At 33.8% G+C, this 20,092-nt stretch overlaps 5 protein-coding genes across 5 annotated transcripts in view; 1 reads left to right on the top strand and 4 right to left on the bottom strand.

Moving 5' to 3' along the window:
• LOC126966486 (uncharacterized) overlaps positions 1–1,151 on the bottom strand; it is a 71,645-nt gene extending 70,494 nt beyond the window's left edge. The window contains exons 1-2 of the mRNA XM_050810564.1: positions 821–1,151; positions 531–734 (exon numbers count right to left, since the gene is read on the bottom strand). Of these exons, the coding sequence (XP_050666521.1) occupies positions 531–734; positions 821–943 (327 nt within the window). The 5' untranslated portion in view covers positions 944–1,151. The remainder of the gene's footprint in view (positions 1–530; positions 735–820) is intronic.
• LOC126966522 (RNA-binding protein Musashi homolog Rbp6) overlaps positions 1–20,092 on the bottom strand; it is a 934,160-nt gene that overhangs the window by 696,538 nt on the left and 217,530 nt on the right. The gene's annotated exons all lie outside the window — the stretch shown is intronic.
• Positions 4,264–5,334, bottom strand: LOC126966631 (uncharacterized). Its single transcript, XM_050810793.1, has one exon. It carries the CDS (start codon positions 5,332–5,334, stop codon positions 4,264–4,266), a length of 1,071 nt encoding a protein of 356 aa, XP_050666750.1.
• Positions 8,226–9,390, bottom strand: LOC126966527 (uncharacterized). Its single transcript, XM_050810657.1, has 2 exons — positions 9,257–9,390; positions 8,226–9,156 (listed from the first exon to the last, which is right to left on the bottom strand). Exons 1-2 carry the CDS (start codon positions 9,330–9,332, stop codon positions 8,252–8,254), a joined length of 981 nt encoding a protein of 326 aa, XP_050666614.1. The 5' UTR covers positions 9,333–9,390; the 3' UTR covers positions 8,226–8,251.
• LOC126966514 (isocitrate dehydrogenase [NADP] cytoplasmic) lies at positions 12,603–19,137 on the top strand. The gene is made up of 2 exons (XM_050810631.1): positions 12,603–12,817; positions 17,738–19,137. Exon 2 carries the CDS (start codon positions 17,753–17,755, stop codon positions 18,977–18,979), a length of 1,227 nt encoding a protein of 408 aa, XP_050666588.1. The 5' UTR covers positions 12,603–12,817; positions 17,738–17,752; the 3' UTR covers positions 18,980–19,137.

Genomic DNA, 20,092 nt, shown 5'->3' with positions numbered 1-20,092 from the left:
TTCTCTATATCTAATCTAATCCAAAGCCAAAATCTAAGCCTGTCATTACATTATTTATTATTACAGAAAATAAAAATTGACAATAAGGGTAATGCTATCCATCACTTTATTGAGACAAACTTCCAAGCATGTGTGATGGTAATCACAGGGAATTCGAAAACTACTGTGCTCATATTTTGTGTGAGAAAGTACTTAGCATTCCATGGGAATACCAAACCAATTTGGAGTGAGAGTGGAGATGATGGATCATGTTTGGCCACATGACTGGCTCCTAACAGAGCCTTGTGTAGGTTATTCTGACATATAATTTATCCATTATAATATATAAATTTTAGGTGTAATGAAATTAAACATATATAGGATAAATAAACATCTATAAGATAAAGTCAAAGCTCTATTGTGTTGGTCCCACAAATGTTTTTTTTTATCTCAGTTGAAGTGAGTATATGAAGAACATTATTAAAGTAATGAGCAAAGCTGCTGTAGCATGTACAAGCATTAGCACTAATAAATTAAGAACAGTTATATACCTCTAAATATTTTTTTATAACTTGATCTATTTCTCTAGTGACAGCTGACTGAATTGTTTGTCTCAACATATCCAAAGATTTGTTTGCACTCGCTCTGAATTCCGCAATAGGTCTTGAATGAGGCTGAACAGGACCTGGTAAGCTGAATCTTCGATGCATTGCTGCTAATGTGTTTATTGCTATTTGTCGAGTAATTGGCTGCCTCTATTTTAAAATAAATTATACATATTTACAAAAATTGAAGTAATGTTAGTGAAATATTACGTATAAAATATTATAAAGTAATTTACCGCTTGCATATTAGTTCCCACTCGGATGCTTAGTGTCTTTGGTGCTTGGAAAGTCCATGTACTACTGTTACCCTCCACATTAAAATTTATTTGGGAATCAATATTATTCTTCTGGATAACCATCGTATTAACTTTCGTTTTATATTACACGGCCAATGATGTTATATTTATTTACTATAAACTGATTATTTCAATCGACGCTTATTAGGTATGTACATATTTTTTGCTTTGATAATGTTTATATTATACTGATTAATTTCATATGAGATAAATTTATTAAATTGAATATGTTAGGTTTACTATTTTGTCATATTTCATTTAGAAAAACCACGAATACGTTTATTGTTTAATCAGTATTTTTGTAATACAATCAATTCAAATTTTAATTTCAGAAAATCAAAGAGAATTTAACCACTATGTGCAGAAAATGTTGAAGTTTGAACAGATAATTATACACTAAAGAGTAGATCTCGTTTCTATCACAGAGTACCTTTGATTTAAACATGTGTTACTAACGGGGGCTACAGCTGTCATACCCGACTATTATTCTTAACACAAGGCGTGCTGAGTGCCGCAGTGGTCCTATAAGCCATTACATTATGATTACTTTGCTCAGTGCTCTTGCTTTCATTTGTTTTTGCGTTGTTTGGATGAAATCACAAACTGGCTGCAAATTGAATTAAGTTACTTAAATTAGATTTGACGTACATTGAAACGTATTCTACAGTTCTATGAAAATCTTTAGTCGCAGCTTGTAAACCTATTGAGATGATTTAAAAATAACTGTTATGAATCTATTCCTACATCCACTGAGCAATAATTTACAGAATGAATAAGTAAGGCCACCACCATTTTTAAGCATTGTTTATTCTATTGCAAAAGATAATGAACTTGAGCAATATAGTTCTTTAGAATTCATTTGTGAGCAATAATATTGGATTTTTTAAGTGAAATTTAGGCGCATGGGGGTAATTTTTTTACGAATGAAACACAATAGAGTGTCACGAAAATGTGGGACGTTTTTGTTCAAGAAGAGGAGGAAGTTTTTGTTCAAGTGAGAGAGCGATTGACACCGATTGAGGAAGAGTATTTCTTACTCTTGGCTTCCCTGCTAGCCTTGTATCGTGCACGTTTAGCGCGCGGCCACTAGTAAGTAGAACATTTTACTATTAAGTTCGTATCGTGCAGGTTGTTTTTTTAAATACAAGATATCCGCCGCGCAAAATTAATAATTAAACATTGTGGATATCGTATCCGAGGTTCTTGAGGGTGAAATTTTTGGAATAATATTCCATAGAGGTTCCGGATTCGAATCCCAGTAGGTGCAAGCATTTATATGATGAATATGGATGTTTGTTTCCGAGTCATGGATGTTTAAATGTATTTTTGTATGTTTATATGAATTTATCTATGTTTAAGTAAGTATATTGTATTAAATATATCGTTGTCTTGTAACCCATAACACAGCCTATATATGCTTAACTTGGGGCAAGATAATTTGTGTAAAAAGTGTGTCAATATTATTATTTTATTCTCTTTATTACAATTTTATCTTATTTTCTACATTTATATATATAACATATTTTTAAAAAACAATATTACAAATACAAATATAAAAAAGAGTCCCGCCGGCATAGGTTCACGACAATTCCGCCGGTGGTTAGGGCGACAGACTGAGGAACTTCCGCATGATGCGTGCCGTTCCCGTGCCCTTTGCTATAAGACCGTTAACGGAAACGACTATTAGGACAATTATTGTTGAATCAACATCCCACATGTCAGTAACCTCATGTGCTAAGTCTAGGTACTTCGACAATTTGTCTATTTCAGCTTTCACAAGGTTATCATCACACGGAACGGTGATATCAACAATAAATGCCCGACGCTCTAACCGATCTACCAACACAATATCAGGCTTATTAGCAGTGATAGTTCTGTCCGTGATGATAGATCGGTCCCAGTAGAGCTTGGCACGGCTGTTTTCCAGAACTGGCTCCGGAGTATACTTATAATATCGGACTTATAAATGCACAAGATTGTATCGAATAGTAAGTTGCTGATGGATAATCCTGGCTACTTGGTTGTGTCTGTGCAAGTACTCTCCATTGGCAAGACGAGAACAACCGGAAATAATATGTCTGATAGACTCAACAGGATGACGGCACGCCCGACATATGTCTACTGTGCCATCCTTCATGATGTATTTCCGGTAGTTATTCGTCTTGATAACTTCATCAGGAATTTGCACAGGCAAATCCTTCAGTTTCCCCAAATAGGTCACCAAATCGTAGCCAGGTCACAGATTAAATCGTGTCTACATCAGGTCCGTAGAGAGCCCGGTAATACCGTCCATGAAGCTCTTTTCCCCTCCATACATTCAAGCGATCTTGAGTACTGAGTATCACCGATTTTCGCCAATTCTCTTTGGATAAAGAGAGCGGAGTAAGTATAAGTAGACAATGGTCTACTGCCACAATTTCTCGATGCATTGCCCATTCTTTGTGTAGGAAATATTCCCTGAGATTATACAGCTCACGATTATGCAGGCACTTAGAAACCCGCGGCCTCCACATTTCCGTGGGATGTATAATCTCATCAAAGATGAGCGTGGATTGTGCATCCGGTATGTCGTCAGTAGTTTACGGACCTTTCTATCTAGGGCGTCAAGCTCGGTCTGAGTCCACTTTAGTATGCCGAAAGTGTATATTAATAGGGGCATTACCCAGCTGTTAAAAGCACGTACCTTGTTTCCACCAGACAGGAGACTTTTTAAAACTTTAGTTAGTCGGTTAAAGAAACGTACCGTCAGCAGCTGTTTAATGTCCCTATCTAAAAATCCGAGACATTCTGATATACCAAGGTATTTGTAGGTTTCAGACGCACTAAGTGATTTGAGAAATAATGACTGTGAGAGTTGTATATTTTCGCTATTTACAAACCTGCCTCTGAGTACATGTATGGTCGCACATATATCCACACCGAATTCCATTCATCGCAAACATTTAGTCATGACATCGGACATGACTAAATGTTTGCGTGACATTTAATAATGATATCAAGTCTTGTTTATTACGTGCATATAACTTTAGATTATCCATATATAAGAGGTAAGAAATTGTTTCTCCTCGCTTACGAACGTTACATCAAGTGGGCTAATAATAACATGCGCCATAGGTTGCAACTGTTCACACGAGCGCTCAACGGTATTCATCCGTTCATTGTCAGTGTGAGTGATGGGTACCGACCAAATATTTTTCCAAAAAGAGTACATCTCATCCATATTTGGCAGGTGAACATCAGTACCACAGGGTGCGTTGTCTTCCCAACTTCTATATACCTTTCTTTGGTCACTTTGGAAGGTGCGTATCTGATGATATCTGTCTGCGCGTTTTTTATAGCGGCGGATCCGGTTCGCCCACACAGAAACCTTCTGCTTTAGATAGTCAATTCGTTCCGTGACACCTACTACTTTTATCTTTAGGTTTTATATATTTTGTTCCAGCAAAGGCTTGTGTCACAAAACGCATGACTCTTGGGCGGGTATTACCCGATCTAAAACAGATTAGTTTGCCTATCTTGGTTCTAGCAGCATTGATACGTTGTTCAATCCTGTTTTGCGAATGAGGTGTTTCACCAGCGACCCGTGTCCCCCTATCAGAATCCGGGAACCTGGTATGAGCAACCCGGCATGCTGCGATGGCTGCATAGTAAAGGATCGAATGTGTATCAGCAAGGTCTTGGCTCGATTCTAAATAAGGATCAAGTATACGATCCAGAGCCACAACTAACGATATTTTACGGTTATGCGTGGGAAAACGGGGAAGTCGCGGTTTCCCAGAAGCTGGTATTTGTCTGAACTCGAGAATCGAATCTTCCAAAGCCCTCCTCAATTGCTCATTATCATGGGTACTTACAGTTGCAGTCTCGACGTCCACCACGACAGAACTACAATCTGTAGGTGACATCAGATTAATATGTGAGTTCGCTTGATCGTTAGATGGTTGAGATTGATTAGTGGTAGGTGTAGAGACTGTCACCTCAGAGCGTAGTCGATCAAGCGTAGCATCATCCAACACGTTGTTGCGTTTAATAAACCGCACTTGATCAGTCAGTCGTTGTGTCGTAACGGTCATTCCTGGTTCAAGGATCTGAAACAGAGAAAGCATTCGGGAACGATACGCAGTGAGGTTTGTTTCCCTTTCTATCGCCCCATAGTACGCTCGCATGCCATTTTTGTTGATCATATTCGTCCATCTCATGCGGCGCACTACACCACCGACGGCGGGAGCCGGATGCAGGACAGGGCGTCCCACTGACCCCAGGCACGGCAGCGGTGGCCTCCCCCGGCGCAGCGCAGGTGCTCGGCGTGGCGCTGGAGGCAGCAGCTCGTCATCACTACTCGACTCATCGTTCTCCGGGGGGGTGGCGTACACCTCCTCAGACGACGTGGAGTCGTATGGTGAAACGAGCTGCGGTGGTGGGCGTGCGTGCTTTGTATTTCTCCTTGTTATCATGTTATTAATGTACTTGTTCACTAGTCACATATTTTCTTCCTTTTTTTATATTTAAATTTATAATTTTTAATTTTGGTTTTTTTCATCGGTTTTCCTTTATGTTCCTTCTCGGGAATGTATAAATAAATACTTCAAAACTGTATTGAATCTAGTGTATATTAAATGACTTTTACAAATATGACTTGAGTGCCGCGGCCGATAGCTTTCTTAAATATGATGCGTGCGCGTCCGCGTCGGTTGACCGTCGATGGCAAACAGAATGGTGGGGACATTCTCTCGGCTCACCCGAGGCACTAGTGATGTGCCGCAACACTTTATAATATAGTAATTTTTGATAATAATTCCAATAAAAATAGCTAAAAATAATATTTTCTAATTTTGATGGAAAAAATCGTGACAGTTCACTTCAATAGACTATTATTATTATTATTAAGGGTATAAAAATCGCTTTATCAATCTTAATTTTATACTTAAAAAAATTTGAATGGTAATGGGGAATAATAAAAGTAGACTTAGTCTCAAATTATTATTTTTATTGAACTCTGTGTCTTAGTCCTGGTTAAAATATTGAATAAAAGTTTCACTTTAATAAATAAAAACATTTACATCAAACACTGACAATCAACATTTATATTAAACACTGACAAATCAAACAAAATAGCGTGGAGCACTGGCACAAATGAGTAATAGTCTATACCTACACTACACGGTCAGCTGCTGCGAACTATAGGCGCCGCCCGACCGTCACGCGACATGCAACACACAGACGAAAAAGTTTGAGACGATGTAATAAAAGTTTAACTTTACAAATATTTGGTTTAGAGAAGAGATTGGGATAATTGATATAAACGAAATTTAAACATTAATTTTCCAAAAAGCTTCACTTCTGACATGTGTACGTTGTACGCACGCTATATTTTTTATAAGACACACGTTCATCAACAATTTTTTTTTTCATTTTTTTTTATAATTATTCCACAGTAGCTTGTCATCATTTAACTTTGCGAAAATATAGAAATGTGGTTTATTGCCTATCATAGATTATCTGGTAACAATTATAATCTTAGTTTAAGCCATATTTTAGAATGTGTTTAGAAAATAATTTAATTTAATTATTAGGAATGAAAGATATTAATTTAACTGAACTGAAAACAATTAGTATAGGTGATGATAACATTTCTCTTTTTAATTTGATTATTTAGAATTATATGAACCTGATGAATCTGCTCTCTTATATGTGTGTGGTGCTGCAGCATATATAGTTCAATGTATGATTAGTTATGTGTCAGCAGTTGGTAATAGAGAGTAAAGGATAGTTATCTGGTGAAGAATATTCTGATTAATTACAAGCAAAGGTTCTTTTTATTCCAACAGATTCAGTTAAATATGTTTTGTATCACCTTGCCTGTATATTTGAATATATTGACGTTTGTGATGTTAGTACAGAGAACGAATTTTGGATCACTTTTGAAATACAAGATAGCACGCGCAAAATTATGATTTTAACAATTTGGATACTGAATCCGAGGTTCTCGGGGTTACAGAGAACGAATTTGGGATCATTTTCGAAATCCAAGATGGTCGCCGCGCAAAATTATGATTTCAACAATATGAACGTCGTATCCGAGGTTCTCGAGAGTGCAGAGAATGAATTTGGGATCATTTTTGAAGTAAAACTTCTTTGGCCGCATGAGGGTAATTTTTTTATTGATGAAACGGAAGAAAGTGTCACGATGAAGGACGTTTTTATCCAAGAAGAGGGGAAGGAGATTGAGTCTGACTGAGATAGAGTGAGAAAGGGCGAATGTAGCATGAAGCAGATGGTACCGCTATAAAGTAAAACAACTTCACTTCTTGCGTTATATCATGCAGAGTTAGTGCGCGGCCGCGACTAAGTAGAACATCTTCCCTAGTCAATTCAAAGTTCTTTATTTTTCAAAGTCAAAGTTCTTTATTTGCCAGAAACATTCACAAGTAAAGTTGTTACAAATTTAAGAGCAGGCACATGTTTCGTCTTGACAGACATGCAAATATTTTGGTAGTTTCACTTCAATAAAAGAAATGCTAGGAAATAATGTAGAAAAAATAATCACAACAAAATATATAATATTATTGGTATAAATAGTATTGGTGCCAGTTACCACTTCGTTTGATAATATTCATTTATTGAGTAAAAACAATATTTTTTAAAAAGTGTTAATAATTTAAATTTAAATCTATTTAACACTGTCTCCTCTCTTATTTCTTTTGGTAATTTATCAAATAATTCTACACACATAGCATGACAGTTTTTTTGGTACAAAGTGGTTCTGATGTGGGGTACTCGAAGTCTCGTAGGATCACGCGATGGAAACAAGAACATCCGAGTCAATAGATTTGAATTTTTATGCACATATAAGAGGTGTTCAGGGTGTCACGGTTTTCACTACTTTCGCTTTCTTTCGCTATTTTTTGTTCACGCATCTGACAGAAAATAGCAAAAGTAGCGTTAATAGTGACTCCCTGAACACGCCTAATGTAACATAAATGTTACTTCACTAAAAAGTAAACAAATAGTGCCATTAAAAATCTTTATATCTTTATACAATAATTATGATCATTTACATAAAATGTATGCCGAGTGTTCTCTAACGGAGATATTCCAGGTATTCTTATATCACCGGAATTGTTTAATTCATAAGTCATTTCATCATCATCAGAGTCACTACTTTCACTTTCACTATCACTACCTAAATTAATGATGAAAGCCTCGTCTAAGTATCCATCCCTTTATCGATACTCGTTTTCAAATTCCGTAACTGTTATTTTATCAAAAGCTTCTGCAATCAATGTAGGCATTTCAGAATTTGATCTACCAATATTATACATTTCTTTTGATAGAGCTCCAAATCATTTCGATTGCATTTAAATTGCAATGTTATGGTGGTAACCTTAACACGCTGTGTCCATTACTTTTCAATAATTCATCTATTTCGTAAATAGGTTTTGGTTTGTGCCTTTTGATTAATTCGTAGAGTTGCGGTTTTGTGAAATGTTCACTAAATTCAACATTATTTTCTGACAGCCATTTTTGCATATCAGCCTTTTTATAATTTGATTTAGGGCATTTGTTTATAGAAATACTATGATATGGGGCATTATCCATTATGATTAATATTGGCCGATGTAGATTTTGTAGAAGTCTATCAGTCACCCATTTTTTGAAATTTGTACTATTCATTTCATCGTGATAATCACCGCTTTTTGTATTTGATTGAAAAACTAATAATGCATTCTCCACAAAGCCAGCTTGTCCTCCCGCATGAACAATTATTGATCTGTTTCCTTTCGAGACTGGATTAAGCACACCATCAACTTCATCACTTTGCCAACAGCATCCAGCTGTATGAGACGAGTGAATATAAGTCTCGTCCAAAAATATGACTAGTTTTTTTTCACCGCATTCATTTTCATAAATTTTTTGTAGATAATTAGCTCTCCATGCTGATATGTCATTACGTTCAATTTGTACTTTTCGATTAGATTTTGATTTCTTGTAACGAAATTCAATTTTAGTGAGTATTTTTCGGAGTGTTTCACGACTCCCTTTAAAATCAATGTCTTCTTGGAGCACATTTAACAACTTTGCTAATGTGGGAATTTCTTTGCGCATGCTGTAGAATTCATGAATTTTTCTTCTACTGACACCGAGATCAAAATTGTCCACTTCAATTTTGCCTTTAGTCCTTTTCCTTTTTTTTCCTGGAGTGGAAATCTTTGTTCCAGTTTCATCTGCTTGCTCTTTTTCTTTTACAAGTTTTCTTACAAATCGCTCCCCGACACCTACAATAGGAATAACAAAAAGTAAATAAATAATATTTAAAAATATGTATTTTAATTTAAACTGCGTGGTGGTATTTTTTTAGAAGCTGACAACACTTACCTGTGGCAGCAGCAACGCGGTCATACAACTTATCTAAGGATATAATTGGTGCCTGAAGGCGTTTTTCTTCCTTCATATAATTCACAACTTGTAATATAACGTTCCTCGCATCACTTTTTAAAGCTTTCGGAATTTTTCACTTATTAAAAAGAAAAATAAACACACGGAACAACCAATCAATGGTGGGAATGTCATGGAATATCAGGCTGATTGTCATTTCAAAATGGCGAAGATAGTTCTACTTTTGGCCACCGGGCCAGATAAGTTTGTGGCACTATAAGAAGTTTACCATATTTTTTGAGTAACTGTTTTCGATCAAGGCGCTTATTTAAATAGTAGTTTTGCATTAGCTTCCTTTTTAACACACGATACTTTTAGACCTTTTGTAATCCATTTGGGTTTTCTGGTATTATTATTAATTTTTACTAACACAAAAGGAAAACATAGGTTGAAGAATAATAAGTAGGTTTCATAGAACAAATTAAACGCTTCATCACATTCAGTCTTGGTGAATACTTCAGCCCAAGTTAATCTCGAAATGCAGTCTATAAATTTATCTATATTTTCTTTGGACAAGTTTCTTTTCTTTGTAGACTTATTTATACTTTTCTTTTGTATTTTCTCCATTGGAAGGGATAAAATTTGGCATGTATTATGGTCTGACAGGTACACATGTTCTAATTTTGATTTAGCTTCTTTAATATTACTAATAAGACAGTCAACGCATGCATTTTGTCTGGTCGGTTTATCATAGTGGAGTATCAAATTATCAGTCTATAATTTCTTTGTACATCTTTATATGTTTTGTATCCGTTATTAAATCAATATTCATATACATACAACAATTTTATTTTTCTTATTGGTGAATAACAATTGCAATTTGTCAAAAAATTCATTCATATTTGAATCAGGAGTTCTGTAAAGACAAATAACATAACATTTCGCTTTTAAGAGTTCAACTGTTCAACAAACAGCATTCAAAGACTTTTTCTTAGGCTAACTCGTTGCAAGCAGGCAGTGGGTTAAATTCAACTGAGTTTTTTAATAGGATGCAAACTCCACCTCTTTTCTTTCTCTTCCATCTCTTTTTGTCTGGAAAAGGAAGATGCAAGCCTGTAACTTTTTAAATGTATATTTGTTTCATCTCCTAACTTTATAAAAGATGCAGAAAAGCATAGAATATCTATGTGCATATTTTTGTCCTCGAACTCGTGGAGGCAAATTTCTAAAACTTACTTAAACAAATTTATTCAAAAAGTAGTATCTTTGTATCGTGCAGGTTTAGGGCCCGGATGCGAGTAAGTAGAACACCTTCGCTCCTAGCGTTGTATCGTGCAGGTTTAGCGTGGCCGCGAGTAAGTACAACATCTAATAATTTCTAATATTGACAAAAAACAATTGGTTTAGAGAACAGATAGTTATTAATAGAAACGAGATTTAAAAATTAGTTTTCACAAAGAAGTTTCACTTCTGACATGTGTACTTTTTACGCACGCCATTTTTTGTGTTGTCTGATGCTTTGGACGTAGCTTCCCTCCTAAGGACACCTCACCTAAAAGTGGAGATGAAAAAAAAACTGGAGACTTGCCTTCTGGTGTATCGTTGGATAGTTCTTTGAAAGTTAGATTCAGGTTTGATACATGACATTAATTCCTTCGGTCTTTTGAAAATAATGCGGGAAGGAATACGTTACATTTATGTAATAGCTTATACCTTATGATTACAACATCTATTGAAATAACTCTTCTTGACATAATATGGTGGTAAGATTTGATAAGAGGGGTAGAGCTTCTTGTGATTAAAAAGGGGATGGAATTTTTTTTTGCATGTAGGGAATCATTAGATAGGTCTTTCAAAATCAAATTTTGAGATTTTTTAATAAGATAGGTAACGGAATGTGTTTTGTAAATATTGTGGGTGAAAAGTCGAAACGTAAATATTTCTATTTTATGTGTTGTCTGATGCTTTTGGACCCCCCCCCCCCCCCCACAGTTAGACAGGCCTTTTATAAAAAAAATAAGTTTATGAATGAATTCTAATTCTGACGCTGTAAATGACACCCATTAAGAAAAGTTTGTAGATTTCATAGGCGCCCTCATGGATTTCGATTTTGATCCGATATTCGTTATTGGCGACCCCGTAAATCATAAAAATGACACCCATGAAGAGAAGTTGGTAAATTTCATAGGCGCTATCTTGGATTTCGATTTTGACCCCATATTCGTTATTGTTGACCCCGAAAACCATGAAAATCACACCCATGAAGAGAAACTGGTAAATTTCATAGGTGCCATCTTGGATTTCGATTTTGAGACGATATTCGTTATTATTGACCTCGAAAACCATGAAAATGACACCCATGAAGAGAAGTTGGTAAATTTCATAGGCGCCATCTTGGATTTCGATTTAATATAGACCTTATATTTTTAGATGTACTTATAAATCACTAATTCTTCAATAAGATACAGAAACATAATATTTCGAAAATCTGACTGCGTACAAAATATGTAAAGTATCACAGACAGAATTGTAGAGCTTATCAAAAAATATTCATGTTCGTACAGTAATCTTTCCGAGCACGAGCTGCTGCTTACAACCGACACAGTGACCCACGACGGCGGTCGAGCGCGGACTGACGTTGTTTCGATAGATTTTTCTGTGCAATGCGTACTGAGTCACAAAATAAAATAACCCTTAATACCACATTTTAAGGCTCATGCTTATCAGAAAAATATATGAATTTTAGATGATTCATTTTAATTTTTTTCTGAGATTATTTATAACATATTTATTAATTTATTTCCCGTGTTTTTGATAATGTTATATCTGATTTCTTTACGTATTTTTAAGAGACAAAATTATGTAAGTAGTAGCAGAAAAATGATCCTGAATGAAGCCAAATGTTAGTCCGATGTCTTTACTCGAAAGTTTCGCCAAAATCCGATGAGTACTTTTTGTGTAAAAGAGTAACAAACGTCTACATTTCCGCCCAAACTTTCGGATTTATAAGATTCAAGTTAGATAGCCCCTCGACTAGGACACTTTTTTATTTATCGATAAAATGTAAATTTTTTCGATATTATATTGGCAAGCACTACCTTACTGGAGTAAATAACAGCAGCATAATATGTATTTGAATTGAACTCGATTGCCGCATGTAATCTCTTTCTATCGCAATGCTAAATGCATTAGATGAAAGAGTGCCACTACTTAAAAAATGTTGAATTAACTGCGCGATACAAATTTTATATTTCTCTATATATTCTTTGAGCAAAGCTGTCAAGGAACAAGCTTCAAATGTCAGATATATTTATGATTGTCATTTGTCATTAGTGATAAGTGATACGGCAGGTACGGAAACTAAATTTCCAAATTAGAGAATTTAATCTATTCATATAGTTCGCTGTTCACTATTAATCTATGCTGTTCACTGTTGGAAGTTTCACGTAGGTGCGCTCACCTATTCGCTAATTAATAATATAAGAAATAGCGTTGTAGTTTTAAATTTTTTATTACAAGTGCATTGCGGACTGCAGTAGAAGCTAGATTGATTAGAGAAATGTAAGTATAAAATACATTGTTTGAATAGGTTCATCAAAAAATCTCAAATTTATGCATCCATTATGTGTTAATATCCAATTATGTGTAATTTAACAATAAAGAAATATCATGATAATGACTACCGTAATATTTAATAAATTTTTGTATGTAGGTAGACCTTTCGTTCATATACCGTTAATGTATACACTTATTATTTGATTTCGTGTTTGAACTTTGTACTGGGAAAAACTAGTTTTGATAATGTAAATCACTTCAAGGTTTTCTCAATTACCATTCTCTTTAATAATTCATCCAGAATACTAATTAATAAGAATATATTTTATGACTTTCAATTGGATGTTCCTTTTTAGAATTATCTGAATCTGAAATTTGTAATCTTTTATGAAGCTGCCCTTACATATAAGGATATTTTTATGTTAATATCCCTATAAATATATAAATAAATTAAGATTTAGGAATAATTACTATGAACAAATTTGAATAGAATCCTAGGAACTTGCTTCTAGACTCTTACTTGACAACAAAATTGAAATTTCAGAAAACACCTGAAAAATAAATGCTATCTATGCTGTATTACATATATTACATAAAGAATTTTCCTTTGAAAAATATTGCAGAATAATTTTATTAAATTGGTGAGTGATGGTAAAGATAAAAATGTGGTTATAAAGATAAATTAAATAAAGTAAGTTACCTTATGAAGCCCAAAATTGTAAACAATATGCTTATGCCCTTTTGTCCATGTAACATAATATGTGATATGCAAGTAACATTATCACAAACTAGTTAAGCTATACATACATGTTCTTATCAGAAAAAGTGAGATGAGCAAGACATTACCATATAGTAATTGACCCTGCCCGATTCTTGATTGAACATAAAACCATAGACCAGAATTGTAATTACGCTTGTCACTTCTGTGCAATGAAGAAGAATCACTGGTATACATACAGGGCAGTAAATATATAATTTCCAACTTTGGGCCAAAGTAACTCCTAAAAATGAATTCATTAAAATACTTTATAGAGGAAGCAAAGGTGTGTAATTATGGATGTTTCTTTGAAATTAGGTTTTTGTGCAAAAGGTACTATAAATATTAATATTTAATATATATATATCATATATCAATATTATATATCAACGAAAATACTAGAGTTTCAGAAAAAAATAGTTTTCTTAATTTAATTATTAATAATTAAATTAAGAATTAAGAATTTTCTTAATTATTAAGAAAACTAATAATTTAATTAATATAAATATAAGTGCATTCCCATTAGTGTTAGTGGTGTTGCCTTTTAACCAGGATGCTGCAGTTCAATGCCCATCTGCCACTAAACAATGTATTTTTTGTTTTTGTTGTTTGTTTGTTTGGCTGTCTTACGGACTGGACTTGCAAGGTCTTAAACCTGTGGTATTTTCACACACATAGTAAAACCTTACCTTTTGGATATTCTTCCACTTATTTCCAATTTTGTTACAGGCAGTGGCAAATTATATAATTTTATTTTAAAGTGTCACCAACACCAACTCTACTAAAAAAATGAAAGACTCCCAACAATTTTTTGTCAGTGTTAATAATAACAATAATTGACACACTTGATATATATTGTTTAGCCACAAATTACGAATATTAACTCGGTTAATATTCCTAATTTGGGGCTAAAAGCCTGTATTATGGATGCCAGATAATGATATATTTAATACAATAAAGATACTTAAGCATAAACCTACATAATGTTCATCATACAAACACATAACCCCAGACCCCTACCTCAGTAGTCATTGACTCTAACCCCTGGGCTGCATGAGTCTTTGAAAGATGTGAATACCAACATGAAAATAAAATGTTTCTTTCACAAAAGTTTTTAAAAATCTCATAGTGTTATTTAAGTACATAGTTTATCTTGTATGGTATTATGTAATAATAATATCAGGTTTCTTGTCAATAAAATATGATAATAAGTATCTCAATAAATTATTTTATGTATATTTGATAATCTTCTGTATATTGTAACTGTAGTGTTATCTAATGGCTTCATTAATTGACTTACATTAATTCATCAAAGAAATTTAATTATTTTACGCTGTTACATAGCCTAAGAAAAACCTAAATTCTGACATTTGGTGTTATTTAAGAATAATAGTAACTGGTTTCTTGTGGATAAATAATATTAAGTATCTCAATAAATTATTTTATGTATATATATATGATTATCTTGTATATATTGCAATTGTCCTGTTATCTAATGCCTTCATCAATTGAACAACAATTATGATCAAAAACATTTAATCATATTATGCTGTTACATAGCCAATTTTAATTGATAGCAAGAACTTATAGGGTCATTGTGGGTCTCAGTTAGTGGCTATAAACTCTTTCTTTGCTAATTCTTTCAAACTTCTTTGCTTTTTCTAAATCTTGCACTTAGCTATCTTTCAAAGTATTAGGAAGATGGTAAATTTACTTTCATTTCATATTCTGTTCATATGTGAGACATCCTTATAGCTTTGTGGTTAGTAACTCTGAAAACTAACCAATGGTTCCCGAGTTCATATCCTGGTGCCAAAGTTAACTGTATGATGATAATAACTTGTCTATGAGTCATTTGTTTAAATACATATTATGTATATTATATTAAATATTTTGTGGTGTAGCCCATGCCTAATTTGTGGCTAGCTAATTTATGTGAAAGTGGGTCAATTATTACTATATTTGTTTATATCATAGTGAATATTTGTGTATACTTTGAAGTTCAAAAAATCTAGATACGCAATATGTATTATAAAATCGTAGACATGCCATATTATTAAATAATGTTGGAAGTATAGACGAACCACCTACTCCAATATGCTTCGTTTACACTTCCAACAAATAACCTACTTATATAAGCGAGTATGTTGCATGTATCTGAATGCAGATTTAAATGATTGTGACATGCTACTCAAAACTCAGTGTTTTTTTCCGATTGGTTCACAAACAAAGTAAAATGAACACTGTCAAAGTAGCCGGCAACCACTAGTAATATAAATTCAATTAACTATTGATGTTCTACAACTTAATAATTCACTGCTAATACATTTAAATACAATAATTACTAAAAAGCAAAAATACATATTCTAAAAACTTAGAAATTGAATGTTGAGAATGGTACAACCACCCTCAAGTTAATTTAAATTTTTATTGTAACGAAATTTTATTTAAAAAAAGAAGATGTATCTTCCGACCGTTCTTCTCAGGTTTGAGACATATATTTTCGAATGTGGTAGTTTTTAATGTTCAATAAGTGTTTTATTATATAAATTGGGTTTAATCAAGATTCATCAGTGTTGGTACAGATTAGTTTCGGATCATTCTAACTAATATTTTGAATAAAAGTACATGAATTTGAATATGTTTTAGTTAAGAGCTCGTAAATACTGACTGGCCTGATTGCAGGCTCTTTTTTGTTCTGAAAAATACCAGAAGTAGGTAATGAGAGTGTATCAATGTAAAAATCCTACTGTTAGTGAGAAGTGATTAGGGTGGGGCGAGGATCTAGCGATTTATAAATTAAATTATAAATTGAATGAAATTTGTCATAACAGTCATTGAAATTTTACTGATTTGCTTGATATGTTGGTACAATTTTGTGATAGTTTCTTTTTGATAATTTTGGAATAACGGTGTAGAACATCTTTCATTTACTTGGATGAAAATATCTTCACAAGTAAGGTAATGTTTTGGCCAAATGGTGTCTATTTGAACAACTGCACCAGGCTTACATTATTTTGTAATTGAATTATAATATTATTGACAGAAGTTTAAAACTGACTGTAATTATATCTTAAATATAAAATTTATTAAGTATTTATAACAATAATTAAATACAATATAAAATGAACAAAACGGGTTATGACACATATGATTATTACATAGTTTTACAAAAAATATGCCTAAAATTATAGACATAATACTTATTATTGAAAGTGTATTAAATTATTCTCCACTTTAATCCGCGCCTCTCGTGTTCCATCCGAGCGCTCTTACCAACTAACAGCCATTCCCAATATACTATCTACAGATAGAGATAAATTACTACCTTCTACTGTGAGTAATTAGCTGTCAATAATCTGAAGCTGTCCCAATATACCCGATAAGTCATTCTTATGGCCTTATATTGGGACGCGTCAATTGCAATTTGCATACAATCTTTATATCGCTGGTAAGTTATACGTCGTCCCTTTGACAGACAGCGTGTACGGATAAGGTAAGTTGCCGTCGATAAGTTTATTGGGACAGAAAAGTCAACAATAGTTAAGATTTTTATCTCAAGTAAGAGATAGACTGAATATTGGGAACGGCCGTAAGTCAACCGTCCGACTGACGCATCGACCGAAATTTTGGCATGTCTTGTTCAACTCTCAGGTTGTTGCTTCGCTGGGACGGAACTCGAGAGGCGCGGGTTTGAGTCCCGCATCGTCCATGAATTTTGGTACAAATTAAATTTATATATTTAATCCCAGAAGTGAGGAATATCACTTAAAACAAATAAACTGTTCAAACACATTTCCGTTTGTAGATCTCAAAGTTAGCATAAAATTTAATATATGAATCATTGATGCTATATTGGCAGTGATAAGCTCACTCCATCATACTTAATCATAGATTAACAATATGTAATCATAGAATTTAATTGACAAATAGTAGACAGGTACTCTTTAGTATTTTGAATATTGAACCACTATTTAAACGCACACATTGCCAATATACTATACGCTAGTTACTAGCGGCCAGTATATTCCAAGTCTGTGCTAAACGTAACCTGAGTAGTAGCATTAATTATATAATTCTCGTAAGAAATTCCATCCATTCTCTCTGTTTTTATTTTCTATTTTGTGTTATTTCGTTGTCAGTCACGAAAATGATGTTTATTGTTTCAGAAAATAAAAATAAATATGTCGAAAATCAAGGCAGGACCAGTTGTCGACGTATTGGGAGATGAGATGACAAGAATAATTTGGGATTTAATCAAAAATAAGCTAATTCTCCCATTTTTGGATATTGAACTTCACACCTATGATTTAGGTATCGAGTACAGAGATCAAACTGATGACCAAGTCACAGTAGACTGCGCGAACGCTATTAAGAAGTACAATGTCGGTATTAAATGCGCAACTATTACTCCAGATGAAAACAGAGTTGTGGAATTCAATCTGAAGAAAATGTGGAAGAGCCCCAATGGAACTATCCGTAACATTCTTGGCGGTACTGTCTTCAGGGAAGCTATAATTTGCAAAAATATCCCTCGTCTTGTTACTGGGTGGGAAAAGCCTATTATTATTGGTCGCCACGCTCACGCTGATCAATATAAAGCAACTGACTTTGTTGTTCCTGGTGAAGGCAAACTTGAACTAATATTCACCCCTCCATCTGGATCACCTATCAAGCATGTTGTGAATGAATTCAAAGGTGCTGGTGTAGCTATTGGAATGTTTAACACTGATGCATCAATCATTGACTTTGCCCATTCATCATTCAAGTTTGCTCTGGAAAGGAAATATCCACTCTACTTGAGCACCAAAAACACTATTCTCAAGAAGTATGATGGCCGTTTCAAGGATATTTTCCAAGAAATATATGAAAATGAATACAAATCAAAGTATGAAGCAGCTGGTATTTGGTATGAACATAGGCTGATCGATGACATGGTTGCTTATGCCATGAAATCTGAGGGAGGATTTGTCTGGGCTTGCAAAAACTATGATGGTGATGTTCAGTCAGATTCTGTTGCACAGGGCTATGGTTCTCTTGGACTCATGACTTCGGTACTTCTATGTCCTGATGGCAAAACTGTAGAGGCTGAAGCTGCCCATGGAACAGTTACTAGACATTACCGATTCTACCAACAGGGTAAGGAGACATCGACCAATCCTATTGCTTCCATTTTCGCTTGGACTCGGGGACTTTTACACCGTGCCAAGTTAGACAATAACGCTGAATTGAAAAACTTCGCTGAAACGCTAGAGAGTGTCTGCATTGATACGATCGAGTCTGGTGTAATGACGAAAGATCTCGCCATATGTATAAAGGGCATGAACAATGTGAAGAGGTCAGACTATTATGAAACATTTGAGTTTATGGACAAGCTGGCCGAGAATTTAACCAAAAGACTCGGAAAGTGACTATATAAGCGGAAACACATTAGTTGCATTTGATCTTTATATAGAATATAATTTTAATGAATTTATATTGGGATTTTATGGTATTTTGTCTTTGATAGCATTTATTTATTGATTGACATTAATATATTTGAGTAAATGATTTTTTATATTAATTATAATGTTGTCTTATTTGTATATCATAAGATACATAATAGCTTTAAGGGTAAATGTATACACTTCTACAATAAAGTCCCAGCCACTGTTCAGGCATTATCTATAAATAAATTTAAATGTTTTATAAAAAAAATGGCTCTGTCGTAAATCCTATTACTCCACTGCTGAAGTATCTAAATGATCGGACAGCCTGGGACTAGATTGTGATTATTTTATAGCGATAGAAATGACTGTACGATATTGTATATTTTTATTGAAAAGAGCGCAAAAAAAGAATGCTGGGAGAGTTTCATGCGCCGCTTCTTCTCTCTCAGAGTGCCATTTGTTTCCGAAGCGGTGGTAGTATCTAGTAGTATAAGAAATGACATCAAAAAGAATTCTAAAGGAATCAATTTTGAGAAAATAAATGCCTTTTTATGCCTTTATACAGTTGGTAACTGTAATAAACCCATGGAAGACACAATCATTCAAAAAAGGAATTTATTAGTAGAAAATAAGTGTAATGTTATCATTATTATGATAAGGCCCACAATGAAATTCTGTGCGATAGTATTATCAAATTGACTGATAAAATATATACAAGGACATTTGTCAATAGGTACCTACTAATACGTCATACGCTCTCGTATCATAACTCAAACTGCATACATAAATACCTAATAACACTTGGTATTACGCACGTTGTTCGTCCTTTACCTAAATTAACATCATAATATTGTTGTTTGTTGCATCTCGACATGTCTGATTAGTTTATTACATAACGATGACGGATTCAAAGATTATATAAATATATCAATTGTATACTTTGTCTTATAAAAGAAAGTAAGTCTTGAGTAAAAATCCTACTCTGTTTTACTGTACCTAGTATTGGAATATCTAGGTAGGAGTAGAATGTAGATTATATACTGGGTTTATTCCCAATTTCTGGAAAATATTATAAGTAATATTATCTACATTAGA

This window comes from Leptidea sinapis, chromosome 10, assembly GCF_905404315.1.
Source record: "Leptidea sinapis chromosome 10, ilLepSina1.1, whole genome shotgun sequence".
NCBI lineage: Eukaryota > Metazoa > Arthropoda > Insecta > Lepidoptera > Pieridae > Leptidea > Leptidea sinapis.
The sequence above is the reverse complement of the archived record's forward strand: the minus strand, read 5'-3'. Positions and strand labels throughout refer to the sequence as shown.

What these genes read in the sequence shown, in the direction of transcription:
- LOC126966527 (XM_050810657.1), bottom strand. Translation starts at nt 9,332, where the DNA reads ATGAAGGAAGAAAAACGCCTTCAGGCACCAATTATATCCTTAGATAAG. An exon ending in CCGCGTTGCTGCTGCCACAG is followed by an intron (nt 9,157 to 9,256) that starts GTAAGTGTTGTC and finishes TTCCTATTGTAG; the next exon opens with GTGTCGGGGAGCGATTTGTA.
- LOC126966514 (XM_050810631.1), top strand. Translation starts at nt 17,753, where the DNA reads ATGTCGAAAATCAAGGCAGGACCAGTTGTCGACGTATTGGGAGATGAG.
- LOC126966631 (XM_050810793.1), bottom strand. Translation starts at nt 5,334, where the DNA reads ATGATAACAAGGAGAAATACAAAGCACGCACGCCCACCACCGCAGCTC.